The sequence below is a fragment of the Perca fluviatilis genome, chromosome 6, assembly GCF_010015445.1.
Source record: "Perca fluviatilis chromosome 6, GENO_Pfluv_1.0, whole genome shotgun sequence".
Classification (NCBI taxonomy): domain Eukaryota; kingdom Metazoa; phylum Chordata; class Actinopteri; order Perciformes; family Percidae; genus Perca; species Perca fluviatilis.
Genome location: NC_053117.1, coordinates 30,837,817 through 30,853,343, shown reverse-complemented (window position 1 = coordinate 30,853,343; position 15,527 = coordinate 30,837,817). Strand labels below are relative to the sequence as shown.

The 15,527-nt window shown below is 41.3% G+C and overlaps 2 protein-coding genes across 2 annotated transcripts; one reads left to right on the top strand and one right to left on the bottom strand.

Moving 5' to 3' along the window:
• Positions 1–424: 424 nt before the first annotated feature.
• si:dkey-1k23.3 (heat shock protein 67B1) lies at positions 425–3,398 on the top strand. The gene is made up of 5 exons (XM_039803940.1): positions 425–495; positions 587–985; positions 1,308–1,371; positions 1,638–1,758; positions 2,700–3,398. The coding sequence occupies exons 2-5, from the start codon at positions 619–621 to the stop codon at positions 3,228–3,230; spliced, it is 1,083 nt and encodes a 360-aa protein (XP_039659874.1). The 5' UTR covers positions 425–495; positions 587–618; the 3' UTR covers positions 3,231–3,398.
• A 464-nt stretch (positions 3,399–3,862) lies between these two features.
• On the bottom strand, positions 3,863–15,118 carry hspb8 (heat shock protein b8). Its single transcript, XM_039803030.1, has 3 exons — positions 14,426–15,118; positions 10,603–10,666; positions 3,863–5,173 (listed from the first exon to the last, which is right to left on the bottom strand). Exons 1-3 carry the CDS (start codon positions 14,850–14,852, stop codon positions 4,999–5,001), a joined length of 666 nt encoding a protein of 221 aa, XP_039658964.1. The 5' UTR covers positions 14,853–15,118; the 3' UTR covers positions 3,863–4,998.
• Between the last annotated feature and the right edge of the window lie 409 nt (positions 15,119–15,527).

Genomic DNA, 15,527 nt, shown 5'->3' with positions numbered 1-15,527 from the left:
ATAACACAAAACAGATAATTTTGTGTCCTTCTCAGCCACTAGCAGAGGTATTTCATGCTCCAGACAAACCACTGCCACTGTGTCCTTTGAGGGGTGAAACACAAGTGGAAGAGACACTTTCATGACAACACTGAGCAGCCCAGTCACCACTGACAGAATAGAGTTCACTGGGATGTGAGAAGAACTGTCTTCAGGCAACAGATGCAACAGTTCAAACATAAACCAGCCCCAGCCAACTGCTAGCTATTTGCCATCGCGCCCTTAAAAGTTAAAAATACAACTAATTAGTCTGCTGCCTTCTTCAGGCCAGCAAGAGGTAACAGCCTCCACACCCATCACCCCATGCCCACACACTCTTCTCATGGGATCGGCATGAGTGCTTAATAAGTGCTAAAACAGACAAGAGCCGTATATAAGGCTCCTCAGAGATTTCTCAGTCTCACCACCCTTAACTTTCCCTCACTCATTAAGGAGATTTTAATTGCCGAAATTTCAGTGAGTCAACCCCGACAATCAGAAAAGTTACTTGCTGACTGTTATCAAAAAAAGGGCTGCCATTATATTTATTTTTTTATCTTCTCCATAGGTTTTTCTGTGTGTAATTTTATTTCTTGAATCATGAGCGAAGAGGCCAAAACAGAGCTGTCATGCGGGGAGTACGGCGGGGCTGTCCCCTGGTACCCCCTGAGAAAATGGTGGCAGTCCAGCAGGCTTTTCATTCAAGATGTTGGCCTGCCGCCTTTCCTGGAGCCAGGAGACCCTCGGTGGATGGATGTGGACCGGCTCCAGAGGAGTCTGGCAGCCTTCTCCTGGCCAGGGTACATACCCACTCCACTGTTTGTGCCCTACATCTCTGGGTCGATGCATCAGCCCAGCCAGAAGATTAGCAAGGAGCTGTACAAGTGGAGGGTCAGCCTGGACGTGGCTCACTTCTTTCCCTCAGAGATTTCTCTCAGCATCAGAGACGGATTCCTGGAGGTTGGAGGTACAGAGTGTTGGCTTACAGTTCTCTTAATTAACAAGCTCTAAAAGATCACTTTATTAGCATTGTTAATAACTTTTACACACAGGATAGTTTCTCTTAATAGAGTATTAATAACCTATTTTTTATTTCTATTATCTCACAGAGTCACAGTAAATAGACTTCTTTTATAGTTCACTGAATAAACTACGCAAAGCTGCTTAATGTGCTCAGGGAAATCACAGCTTTGTAGCAGAAATTAATTATTAATTAATTTCTTCGTTGAGCGGTTTCTCTGTGTTGCTTGTCCTTACATTCTTCCCCATAAATGGTAATCCATCCCCAGGGAAACACGAGGAGAGGCCAGATGAGCATGGATTTATTGCTAGATGTTTTTCAAGGAAATACAGGTATGTACTATGTACAGGTAAGTAAATGCTGATATTAACGGGAGACAATGACACACCCACAGTTTAAGCCACTCTAAACACAGTCAGCAGCCAAGAATGTAGCATTGAGGGTCTTTATTTTTTTCTTATTTTCTTTTTTTTTTACAGTATCCAATTTCTAAAATTCTCACTTATCTGAAAAATTAAAAAAAATTATTTCACTATTTGAAAAGTAAATAGGCACTTTGTATGTTGATACATTGTAAACAGGATCCTGTTGTTTTCAGGCTCCCAGCTGAGATTGATGCTACCAAAATCGTATCCACACTTTCTGTTGATGGTATCCTGTCTGTGGAAGCTCCAGTTCCCGAAACCTCAGTTCCTGCTGCCATTATCATTCCCATAAAGGTGATCACAACTGGGAAGCTTATTTACGTTTAAAGGTCCCATGACATGGTGCTCTTTGGATGCTTTTATATAGACCTTAGTGGTCCCCTAATACTGTATCTGAAGTCTCTTTCCCGAAATTCAGCCTTGGTGCAAAATTACAGCCACATAGAATGCATATTAATGTTAAAAAACCTCATAAAGTGAAATTTTCATGCCATGGGACCTTTAAAGTAACAGTTTGATATTTTAGTTGATATGCTTATTTGCTTTCTTGGCAAGAGTAAGGTGAGAAGACCAATACCACTTACGATATGTGTCTGGAAAGCCAGTTAGCATAGCATAAAGACTGGAAACAGGGGAAACAGCTGGTCTGGCTCTGTCAGAAGGCCTCCCAGTACCTGTAAACTCACATATGAACATGTTATATATACTTTGTTTAATCCATACAAAAACAAGTTGCAGGGGTTATGTGCCGGACTATTTCTTGATCGAGAGCAGCTTTCACAACTAAAGCTGCAACTATAGTTTTTACTCACTCACTTTTTCATTTGTTTTGATAACAATACAATATATAACTTTGGAGGTGCTGGTAGATGAATTAAGGAAAAAGCCAGGCGAGCTCTTTCCCCGTTTCCAGTCTTTGTGCTAAGCTAAGCTAACCATCTGCTGGCAGTTTACAAGACAGACATGAGAGTGGTTTGGATCGTTTTATCCAACTCTCAGCAAAAAACAAATGTCCCAAAATGTCAAGCTATTTCTTTATACTGGAGATTTTCAAAACAAGTTCTGAACAATATCTGCTGATTGCATCCAATTCAATATCCCTCTTGACTTTCAACTTATGAAAGGACTGGCATCCAAGTTCAGTATTGAGGTTTGTGAATGAAAGCTGAGCTAGTTAACCTTTAATCATTTCATTTGACTTATGACATTTTCTACATATTTATGCACAAAAACAGGTGGAGCTGGATGTGACTGGAGAAAAACAGGAGAAAGAAGAAGCCCCTGATACAGACCCAGATAGCTGCAGAGCACCAGAGGCCCCATGTTTTCCGTCTGCAGAGGATGATGGGGAAGAGTCTGCACTAAAGGTCCATGGTGATCAGGCCCTCCCTGGCAGCGCCACAGCTGGGCTTCAGCAGAATGAAGAGAGAAGGGAACAGGAGGAAGAGACCCATGAAAAGCCAGCTGGAGATTACCGCCCTTCAGCACCTGAAGATGGCGAAGGCAAGGAGAGTCTTCAAGATTCTTCTAAGCACCATGAAGCCCAGGAAATTCAAGAAAACCCAGACACAGATACGTCCAAACAGCCAGAGCACGAACCACAAGAACCAGCCGTGGGTGGCGAGATCCAGTTAATGGCAGGCTCAGGGGAGGCTGCTGAGGAGATCACCCACCCCGAGGAGACGGCCCTGGGCAAGAGTCCACTAAGTGAGGTCCCAAGCCAGGAGCTGGAGGCCCCCGACATAAAACAAGAACACACTGAGTAGAAACACAAATATCGTTGCACACACCACATTTTGACAAAATACTGAAACCGCCTGCACAGCTTGCCTTGCACCATTTCTACAGATGCATTTTAGTCAATAAATATAATAGCCATATAATCATGCTGTCTTTGAAGCGTCAATAAAGCAATGCCATATGAAAATGTTAAATACTGTGTTGTGTTTTTACCTCCTCTCAATCTTAAAATAAATAAAAAATTTTAAAAAAATGTAATAAAAAAAAAGCGACACATATGAACAGCCAAAACTGTGGCGGCCTTTTTGTTGTTTCGTGTGACTCCAGTTTGGAAACTTTTTCAAACCGATCATCCATTTTGATTGATTCCAGTACACAGAGAAGATTACATTATTTTGCATCACACACCATGCAAAGGAACTGCCCCAATTTGTGTATTTGCATACAAAAGCTCTGGCAGTGCTGCCTCCATGTGTTCGGCCCATTCTGCAGCACACAGCAGTGCCAATCTGAACCAGCACTAAACCCTCCGCTAATCTGCTGCCCAATTCCTTCTGTTATCCAACAATAACACCACAGGCCCCCCTGGATCCCTGGTACCAGGCCAGTGAGTGGCACTGTTCTCACTAAAAGACACAGATGTTAAGACACACTGGGAGATTGGCTGGACATTTTTATTGCATCAGCCAATACAAAGACATAGACAGAAAAAGGCAGGAAACAAAACGTCTTTGGCAAACAAGTCAGTCTGTCCGCTCCAAAAATCATGCAGCCATCTTCCTGAATGCTCAGATAGAAAAGAAACAAATGCAAACCATATTGCAAAACCTGGAACACTTCAGATTAATATTTATAATGAATTGGCACATATTGAAGTATATTTACAATACACTTTGGTAGAATACAGTATTAATGCACACAATTCAGCATCTAATGAAATCACAAAAGGTAACTCACTTTCGTTTCTTGTCAGTTTATGTGACATTCATTAACTCAAAAGATAAACAACTGTTGCACTGAAGGAAGTCAAGGCACTCAAGTAAATAAAGGCACATTTGTCTTTATAATAATAATAATAATAATAATAATAATAATAATAATAATACAATTGATGCAATGTTAAACAAAATTAATTGCATGTTCATTTTAAATTTGATTCACATACTGCGTCATATTAACTTAACTGATTATTGAAAATGCTATGACATGTAATGCATCAGTGGCCCAACAGCTGTTGCATAACCTCAGGATATACCCATATAGAATATTAAAGCTGCACAAACAAGTTAAACACACCGAGGGCTCCGCAAGCTGTAGCGGTTTGAACATTTGTGATCTTTAAAAAAATCCAGGTGGTCATTTAAAAAACACTAAGTGCTGTTCTGAAGATATACATGAAATTGTAGGTTTATCAAACCTGCTGGTCTGTAATCATTTTGTAAGAAAAGACACAATGGAGTTAAAAATAGACTTCTTAAGTTTCTTCTGGACATTGGGATTTTGGGTTTACATCTAACATGAAAGAGAAATGGTACCCAAATTTCATTTGGGCAATGGGGCAAATCTATAGCATCTGTGTCAGTAGGGAGAGGAGGCTTTTCACCATTCTGCTTATTATACATAACTTTTCTTTCTGCAGCTTTAATAAGGACATCAAACAGGACTTGCCTATTTGCCTTTTACACATTTGAATCCCAGGTGTCTAACAACATGAAGCTGAAGGCCACACATTTTGTATCAAACTTGTAATTAATTGTGCAGGACGATTTGTTAGGTTTGTGAGGAGGTGGAGGTTTAGACCATAGGGGCCTCTTCGAGCTTAAGGGCCTCCACCTCCTGTGTGTCTCCACCCTGGGAGCCCTCGTTGCTGAAGAGGTAATACGGAGGCGTCTGCCGGGCTTCGATGATGAGGACGCCCTCGGGGGACAAGGAGGCGAAAACGGTCTGAGGGTCCACATCTATCGGGATCCTGATGAAACAGAGGAGAAGAGGGGTGAGAAAGGGAGAGAGTTTTATTCAAGCATAGAAGTTTAGATGTTTAGAGTAGCAGAAGTTTACTTGGTGGAAAATCTGTAAGCCGCTGTGTGCGTTCAGCATAAAAGCACGAGTGGGAGGAACAAAATAAGGAGCGCGGCGAGGAGAAACAGCCTAGAGAAACAGTTCACTTCCTGCTTGGAGGTCATGCAAAACTGTGACATTTTCCTCTGTAAGAGCAGCCGTGCAAACATTGTTAAATGCGAGGATTTTTTATTGACACTTTCTCAATACCAATAAACAGCCTGCAGTCGAGTGATCACAGCGCTGGAAAAAATAAAAATAAAGTCTTTGCTCGGGATTTTGACTTTTATTAAAAACGTTCACCCCTTGGCTAGCACTCATTCTAGACTCACAAAAACGATCTCACACCCAGGAGATGAACTGAAAGTAAAACTCCTCCAGCTCTGCGACAAAGACGTGGGAGAGAAAACACAGTGGAGCAGGTGTGAGGTAAAGGGGAAACCTGATTCCAATTAAGGAGAGCGTCTGTCTGGAGAAGTTAACACCTGTATATTTCCATCGATGTACATGTATACCCTACTTATCTGCTGCTCTCATCTGTCATATAGACAACAGCTAATTTTGTGTCTGGCATTTCTTTTTGCATCTTCGTTGAACTTTTTGACACTTCTCTTCTCATGTTGTAAAATGTTATATTTGCCAGAGAAGAGGAGGGGGGGGGGGGGGTTAATTGGCTTCCAAAACTTGCAGGTAGATAAAAGGAGATGAAAAATCAGCCAAAGCTGAAGTTTTACTTCCATAAACTTTCCATTTGCTTTAGGTACAATGATATTTAATGATGTTACATGATCAAACTGATAGGTGTTTATTAGTCAACTTCATTTCGAGTTTAAAAATAAATAAATAATACACATCACTTTGGAATGAAAGTCCTCCAAAACATGCTGTAAAGGCAAACACAGAGATCCAGGCAAACTCGGTTCTTTGTCCAGACAGTGTGGCCAAATATGGGTATTGTAGGTTTTCTGTGTGAGCAGCCAAGTGTCTCTGAGAGATCATATAAACACCAGGCTGCTCTGTTCAGACGAGGAGACTGTGGGTTTACCCTCCATTTGATTAGAGAGGACCTTCCACTGGCTTCCCACTCCACTGAGAAATACAAGCCAGAAGGGACTGAAAACCTTCACCACACTGAAGCAGACAGACAAGAGAGTTCAGGCCAGGTCTATTTGTGTTGCTAAATATCACACACAGTGTCTCATTGACCTCTACAGGTCCACTGCAACAACAACAACCTCCAGGACCAGACCCAAGTTCACAAAGATAAGGAAATAAACTGGATTAAACTTGGGACGGGAAAAGAAGAAAAAAAAAAGAAAGACACACCCCACCCCCTTTTCAAATGGCTAGGGATGCAATAAGAGCCTTAGGTACAAAACAGGCATTTAGAAAAGAAAATAGACAGTACATACAGTAGGATTATAGTAAATCCAATTTAGATAGTAAGATAATAAGAACAATACAATACACGTCCAAAGAGATAAGTAGCAGGAAGTCGGTATATGAAAATGTCTTAACATGGTTCCGAGGCCAAGGGCGGTCAGGTAAGTGTGGGGTTGGATTGAGGGTAAGTGAACGGGGCCCAGAGGTTTGACAACAGTCATGTAGATCTCCTGTAGATTACTGCATATGTTCAAGACACCAGCATCAAACTCACTCGTTTTTATGGCAGGGTTTTCTAAAAAACAGTGCAAGTTTTGTCATCAACTTTAAAAAAAAATTTGAGAGGGAATTAAATCGCCTCATTCTACTAAATTGCAAATGTACTATGAAAATGTATTGACGCTCCTGTGCAATATAATATATTTTCAATCAAAATACTGAAACGAGTAAGAATCTACAGCCGTGCTTGAGACTCCGTCAGGCTTTAGTTCTTCGTGCTTTGAGTTTGATACTATAAATAAAATTGAATTGAGTTAAATGCTTAACATGCACGCTGTAGAAATATATTGGGTTTAGAATAAGAATGTCCTGTAGCCCTCGCTTTTTTTTCCTACAACGCTAACATGTTGGTGTCTAGCAGGTGTAATCATGCGGTTGGACTCTGTGTCTCGTCTCTTTGCCCTTTCCCCCCCAACTACAGCACCTATTTTATCCCATTGCAATCATGTTTACAATGTTTACCATCATAGCTAGGAGTGCTGCTAACATACATGCTTACATTTGTAAATTAGCACTAAACACAGAGTACAGTGGGGCTGTATTGCATTGCATTTTGCAGGTATTTGGTTGTAAACTAAACTCCTCCCTTCAAGGAGCCAATTGCTGCGAAGCAAAGTTGCCCCTTCTGGCAAAGTCAAATCACTCAGCCAACTTATTGCGTTGGACTCCGGCAGAAACCTTATCGGTCCAGCTCGGGGAGTTATTTACCTCTGGCAAGCACACATTTTATCCCACACATTGATTTTGTCCAGCTGCCAAACACTGTCCAATATGCTTTTCCCCTGCAGAGATGCTGAGGCAGAGAGACACAAGACAGTGAGACCAGACAGGCTGAGTGTGTGTTCATGGAGTGTGTAAAACATGTATCTCATAAGTTCCTGACCTGGCGTTTTCTAGCTATCTTTATACTCAGAACTGATTTAACAACAACAACACATTTGGTTAATAACTTACATATTTTAACAGAAAAATCTACCCTTGGACCCTGTTGCACTTGTTGTTTCCTGTACATCAGCAGTGTATTCTATCAATAATTTCTGTAATGAACTGTTGATATTTTACTTTTTAAAAGCATCTACTTTGCTTTTATATTGCTGTTACCCCAACGTTTAATGAATGCAGAGTTGGGAAGTAAGATTTTTAAAGCCTGTAATAACCCTGTTAGAAAAATTATTACGGTTTTGCTTCAGTTTCTTTGTTAAACCATTTGCATCCAAAGTGCTGTTTCAGTATTTCTGTCTTTAATTTGTTAATCATGAAAGCTGAGTGACCTTGCAAAGAGCACAGGATGTATCCCTGAGGGCAGAGTGCATAATGTGGAGGAGGAGATGCCAGGCCTGACCAGAGATAAGAAGAAAAGCTACTGATTGCATGAACCGAATAACTAACTTGACTCCCAACTCCATTAAAAAGACAACGTTGTGAACAATCTTCAGTCATTTTTCTGTACTTGCGCTGAAGTGTTGTAAAACTGACTCTACTTGCAAGTAAAAACGAACTTTGAGAGAACTCCAGTGATTTTGTCCATTCTTTGGAGGGATATAGGATGAAAGCACGAAAGGACATTTGTTTTGAAGAACTGTTCATTCTGAAAACACAAAATGGAGACTTATGTTATACTATGTTGTACTGTTTGAATGCTGTATCTAATAAAATATATGAAAAAAAAAAGAAAAGAAATCCATTTTGGGTGGTTATTACATAATGCACCATATTACATCTCGTTAAAAAAAGTGCAACCCCGCATTTTGTAAGAACCGCTGGATTATGTAATCATTTATTACAAAATGCGGAGAAATTTATTAACTATTGGGTTCAGGTTTTTATTACAAAATGTGGGTGTTATTACATAATTTGTTGTAACATAGCCTATATTTACTGTCTAATTGTGAGGTACTTGTACGTATAGTTGCAAAGAAACTCCCGGACACAGTCTAACTTGCAAAGGTAAATTTAATCAGGTCTAGTACTGAAACGCCAGCTATTAAATTTACCTTTGTAAGTTAGTGTGCGGGAGTTTCTTAGCAACTTTTGACCTATTTATTTTTTTTAGGATTATTTTTTGGGCTTTTCCACCTTTAATTTGGACAGCTAGGTGAGAAAGGGGAGAGAGAGGTGAAAGACATGCAGGAACTCGTCACAGGTCAGATTCGAACCCTGGACCTCTGCATCGAGGTATAAACCTCTCAGTATATGTACGCCTGCTCTACCCACTGAGCCAACCCAGCCACAACTTTTGACCTACTCTGACCCCTTTTGACCCTCTCCCACGAATGCACCGGTCTTTTAATAGATGTGCAAAGTCTTTTTCTGTTCACTTGTACGTATAGGAAAATATTCTCACTTCATGCTTATTTATTCTTCTACTCTATTACATTCAGAGGGTATATATCTAAATATTTGTTTTTTTACCCCACTCGATTTATCTGAGAGCTTTTAGTTACTTTGCAGATGAGGGGTTTAAATATAAAACATAGGTTTAGGTCATAAAATATGTTAATACTTACACGTTACTGCATCTGTGATAATAATCCAATGATATAAGAATATATAACTCTGAAAGAAACCATTCTGCATTACGAGGACTTTTACTCCTTAAAGTACATTTTGCTCATCTTACTTCCATACCTATATAAGTAGTAGTGCATCAATTAAAAGTACTGCAGGCTCCTGTGACTTCTCTGTGCTATCTCACTGTTTCATATAAGCAGAGGATTTGGGTATCGAGGTCAGTTATTTATATCTGACCCCCTCCCTCTCCCCCTCTCCCTCCACCACCAGAAACCCCCCTCTCTATTCAGTCTGTCAATGTTTTCAGGTTTTGTTTAGCCGATGTGAGGGCTTTCCAATTAAAAGGACTGTGATATGAACAGTGTGGGGCTAGCACAACTGCTTACTAATTAGCCAACAGGAAATGAGCAGAACTGGAGCGGCGAGCCAGCAAGACGGCGATTCCCACCAGTGATTAGCACTGCAGTTTGACGTCTTCTCGCTGCCCAATTAAAGGCAGAGAGCCGGGAAGGTTGTGGAAACTTCTGTAGCCCGTTTGGTTTGGTTAAAAAGGAACACACACACTTATTGGGACTTCAGCTTATTCACTGTAACCCCCAGAGTTAGACAAGTCCATACATACCCTTCTCATCTCCATGCGTGTTGTAACTCTGTCTGACGCCCCCAGCGCTAGCTAAGCCTAGCACAGATCCTGGAAATAACCGGTTCCAACTAGCCTACTGCTCCGAATAAGTGACAAAATAGCACCAACATGTTCCTATTTACATGTTGTGATTTGTATAGTCACAGGATGTACAAATAACGAGGTCATATGAGACACAGCCGTCTTCTAACCGTATACGAACTGGGAACTATATTCTCAGAAAGGCGAAGCACTGCTACTTGGGCGGAGTGATTTGCTAGCAGCACCTGAAGCCCTGTGGTGAGGAGCAGAGAGTCGCCTGGAGTTCGCTCAGAGTTGGAGGAATAGAGTCAACAATTACTAGATGGTAAAAGCATAGTGACCTCGTTATTTGTACACCCTGTGACTATACAAATCACAACATGTAAACAGGAACATGTTGGCGTTATTTTTTCACTTATTCGGAGCAATGAGGGGCTGGGGACAATAAGCGAGTGTGCAGCTATCATTCACTGTGATACAGAGTTTACGGAGATTATACTCACTGAATCTTCTTTGTGAAATTCTTTGTCACTATGCCTCCTTCTTCCTGCTTCTCTTCATGTTTTCCTGTTTGAAAAGAAACACCAACAAATAAGTGGGTGCGTGGAGACTAACTTTACATAACCTCAGATTATGAAGTTCAACATTGTGCAACAGTTTAGCGACGTCATGGATCGTACAGGAGTGTCCTCATCTCCCGATCAACAGGACGTTGATCAGATATGCCGCGCATTTCATGACTTTTTAAAACGTTCACGTGTATCAATGAGCTTCCTAATGGATGTTAATTAAAAAGCTGGTGACACTGAGATCATAACATTTCATTTGGCACACACAGTTTTCCATTCCTTAACCCCAGCTGTGTTTTCCCATCGAGACCTCTGGGTGGGTTGCAATGATCATGTTGAAATCATGGAAACACCCTTTTCAGTCTCTTCAGTTTCTCACAAGAATGATTCTCCTGCAGAAAGACACTCAGGACATGTTGGCCTGAAGTTGGGGAGAAAAGCTAAGCTTGGAAAGCCCCCCCCCCTCAATCCACCTCCACCTTCTCCTCCTAGCTCTGTTTATGGCCGTTGTATCTCTCGGGCTTGCTAACAGCTGCTCTGGGGCTGCTGAATATCAGTGCCGCCAGCCAGCAGTGTGGCCTGCTCCACCCCTAGACCCCCGTCTGCACTCTGGGCTTGACTATGCGCTACCCTATACCCCCACAGTGACGTGGCTGCCTGCTGAAAGTGCCAGACTGCACCAGGGATCGAGAGGGTGGAATAAAACTCCAGAGAGAACTGTGCTAAGATCACCGGTGAAGTCATAACATTATTGTTTAAACCTCGCCAAGACTTGGGTCCCATGTCATGAATAATGGAGGTTTTGGTCAGAGAGCAGTCCAAGGCGCTGCCTCTCCTTGATTTTAAGTATCTTATGACAGAGATGCCAAATTCCAGATGCTCTATGCAATGCTCAGAATACTGAATGTCGCGGGAGGACAGATGGCGGATGGGATCTTATCGTCATGCATAACGTACTAAAAAGGTGTTTCTGAGGAAGAAGGACAGGGCTATGTTTTTTTTTTTTATCATTTTGTTACTGTGTCATGGTGAAAGGCATACGCTGTTTTCCTTCTGTCTATGCAGCGAGCCATAGTTTGTTAGTTTCTTTAAAGCTGCACTAATTAACATGTTTTACATAACAATAGATCAATTGACTACAGGTATGTGTAATGACGAACCCCCCCAGAGAGTAATCACTCAGTTCAACGGAGCATTTCAGCGTTTTTTAGCGTAAACGTTTTGGTTTTATGACCCACAACTTTACTGTTTTGATTCACTCTCATCTACCTCATTTTCAATTGCACTAGTCAGCTATTTTCGGTGGAAAAAGCTCTGAGGCGCAGTCACCCTTGTTGGAGACATGAAGAAGGACTAGCAACTAGCTGGTGAACACATGGGAGCATTTAGCAGCTAAAGACACAGATAAAACTATATATACAGTATGCTATATGCTCTATATGCTATATGTTCTGTGTCTGGTAGTAGATGCTGTATATTTACATGACATCTGTTGCATTACTTCTTACTATGTAACTATTTAATTATGTGCTGTCCCTGATAAATAAACAAACAAACAGAATAATTAAAATGCAGCTTGTTCCATTGCCCCTAAGTGTCCAAAAATATGAATGAATACTGCTTTAAGCCAAGTGCTGTGGTATTACGGGGATTGGATGGGTTGGATGTTGGATCCTATGTTGACATACACCACAACATGTATGTCCTACATGTTTGGTCTGTTGCTGGTTCGATTAGCTCAGTTCAGCACAGAACAGGGCCCATAAAAGCCCTATTATATATAATGTTAACTACAAATTTTGACAGTTTTTACTGAATTTAGCTTCTTAAAATCTAACTTTCAGGAATTCTGTTAGAATCCTTTAGTGAGATTTTAATCAACTTGTTTTCATTTGTTGTTGTTTTTTTGACCAACTTTCAGTAAGCTCCAGTAACAATTGAATCATACTTTCAGTGAATGTTACCAGGCAGAGACATGCTCGTGGTGACACTCATGATGAACTCAAAGTCACTGACTCGGTCTGTGACAGCGATGATGAGTACGCTTGGTTCATCTGGACGATTCGGTGTTAAACATTTGTTTGTTCGTGTACTGAACACCTCAAACATGCTCGTATCACACACTCCCTGTCACACTTTTAGAACGGGGGTTGAGTCACTTGCGGCAGGCAGGCCCAACATGGCGCTGATTGAATGACCCAACTGGCATACCAACAATGTGTTTATAAAAAACTCAGAGTTAGGGGGGCCTGCTGTCCTCTGTGCCCTCCTCAGCCACGGGTATCCCTGGAATTCATCGGTCTATTGAAGCACGGACATGAGGCTGCAATTTCTACAACTTACACCCATAATCAGTGACTGAGCTTGAACATACACCAGGAGAAGACAGAACCTGCACGAGGACGGCTGGGTACAAGTGGGATCCTATTTCCAGAACATTCTCTCCCTTGTTTAATGGCAGCGAGCGGCTTGTCTTATTGTAAACAGAGACTGTTGTCACGGGCCTTGCCTTGCCTTAAATCTAAATCGAGCTCATGGGTGACTGAGGGAGTGATTCTACAGGAATCTGAAACAGGTGTCCAAGCTTGAGGATCTGTCTGCCAACGTGCAGGTCCCAGTCCCCAAAATCTGTTTAGCTTCCATATCAAGACTCATTAACGCTGAGACCATGTTATACCGCTGAGGCTTTCATTGTGCTGCTTCAAATCTGCTGCCAAAGTTAAAGAGTTGATATTTCTTAGCCAGGTTTGACTGAGGATCCTGAGATAGTCAGTAAGGTGTTGTTTATGCTTTCTTATGTCTTGTCTGTTTAAGATATATTGTCTAAATGTGACTACCTGGTGAAAAGTTCAATAAAAACAAAAAATATATATTAAGGGGATAAGCAGTGCTGAAGTGAGAGGTTTAAGAAAGATTGAGGTAAGGAGTCCAAATTCCCATCCTGCTAAGAAAAAGGCTAGCCACTGAAAAAGCTTATGATTTAATTATATTGTTAAAATATACCCTAAGTGTTCCATTGTATTTTCTTTTAACTTTTATCTTCCTAAATGTAAGGTCTAAATGCTTAAAATGTGAATTCAAATTCAACAAAGCTGGAGATATAAAACAATATAACTTCATTGGATTTAGTTTTTTGTTGATCTAAAAAGTCATATTGATAGATAGCCTATTGAGATAATTTGCAGAATACACCTTTAAAAAAAAAAAACATATGATGTAAGATTTCCCATAAGCGGCTACACCCCTGTGTGTTTTTCACAAGCAGATGATACTATTTGCCCAATTAATTTTGTTTATATTCTATTTAATGTTCTATGTGCAATATGCCTTTATATTATTTTCATTCTGATTATGTATTTGACCGATTAAATCCCCATTTCAAAGGCACTTTGGACAGCATTGGTTGTCTTTAAAGGTGTTCTATAAATATAACGGAGCTGATGGTTGACCCAGTGGGACATTAGGCCTACCAGGTGGGTTCATTTTGTCCTCCAGACACTGATACCAAAAGTAAAAAGTTTTCCCTTATACCCAATGAACTTGATTATTGTAATTTATGTAACTTATTTATGAATTGTTAGAAAATTTCAATTATGAAATGATTGTGTTTTATGAAAATAAGATGTTAAAATGTGAAAGTATATATATGTTTGTTTTGGGAGTCTAGAGTAGAGGATTGTATAACCTGTACCAGAAATTTTTTTCAATAAAGTAACGTAAAAGTGCATTGGGCCTCTGCAACAGCATCCCAACTCACCTGACACTTCTACAAATCCGTCTCTCGTTTTGACGTTTAATTCCTCTGGTTTGAAGCTGTGGACGTTCACGCAAACTTTCCACGGTTCCCCCCCGGTGGTGGTGGGGGAGCTCCGGGAGGAAGGCTCGCCGTACCTGCTGGTGTACAGCGTTGGGCCTCCCGTGGACTGGCGCGACGGGAAACCTGTGCGTAAACTACTGCTGAAGGGCGAAGAACTGAGGCGCGAGCTGAGCCGACCCGGCCGAGCCCAACCCGGCCAATCCATTGACAAATCCTCGGGGAAAGGTGGCATCCCAAATTCATCATCCATAAACCGAGAGCCGAGCTGATCCCTGAACGGAGACTGATCCCTGAACGGTGATTCTCCAAACGGATCTCTGGGAAACCTCTGCCGGCTTCCCATCGTGTAGAAGTCTCCCTCTGCCATGTCCAGCCGAGTTCTAAACCAGTTTAAGTTCTGCTCTTTGTTTCAAGCAATCCCGAACCAAAACTTTTCTTTTAAAAAAAACAAACAAAACCCAGAACTACTTCGATCTAAGTGTCGTAAAACTTGATCTATGTTGGATTTTGCGCATCACAGTTACGCAACCGGTCACCAGTTGATCCAACAACAAACGTGAAGAGTGTACAGTGCTTTTCCTGAAAAAGTCAATGCCTTCTGGCTGTGGGTTTTATACTGGACGGTGGTTTCCCAGACGATGAGTCGGCACAGAGCAGTGTCGAAAGTGCTGGGAGGATCTGGAAAGCAGCCGCACTGCAAGAAATATCCATCCAAGAAGTCAAACAGAGTCTTCAAATCTTTCAAGTAAAGAGAACAGGATGAAATAACGGCACGCTCTGCTGCGAATCAACTGTTCCAGGTGTTGATTAGGGTCAAAAAAACAAGTGAAGACTTTAATTCACATTAAATGACTTGCTGATGTGGATATTTTTTGCAGTGAAGGCGCAACAGCTGACCAAAGAGCCTCCCTTTTACCAAATGAAGCAACTGTCCACATGTCACTCATACAGAGTTGGAGCTCTTGGTGACTCACTGGCTTTTTAATAGAAAATAACGCAGAGCTTCAGGTCAAACACACTGATGTCACAGTACGGATAAAAC

Bases quoted from the DNA above. Each gene is read 5' to 3' on its own strand.
- si:dkey-1k23.3 (XM_039803940.1), top strand. From the start codon at position 619: ATGAGCGAAGAGGCCAAAACAGAGCTGTCATGCGGGGAGTACGGCGGG. The intron at 986-1,307 runs GTACAGAGTGTT...ATCCATCCCCAG, and splicing joins CGGATTCCTGGAGGTTGGAG to GGAAACACGAGGAGAGGCCA. The intron at 1,759-2,699 runs GTGATCACAACT...GCACAAAAACAG, and splicing joins CCATTATCATTCCCATAAAG to GTGGAGCTGGATGTGACTGG.
- hspb8 (XM_039803030.1), bottom strand. From the start codon at position 14,852: ATGGCAGAGGGAGACTTCTACACGATGGGAAGCCGGCAGAGGTTTCCC. The intron at 10,667-14,425 runs GTGAGTTGGGAT...CTTTTCAAACAG, and splicing joins CGGATTTGTAGAAGTGTCAG to GAAAACATGAAGAGAAGCAG. The intron at 5,174-10,602 runs GTGAGTATAATC...CTGTTTCATCAG, and splicing joins AATTTCACAAAGAAGATTCA to GATCCCGATAGATGTGGACC.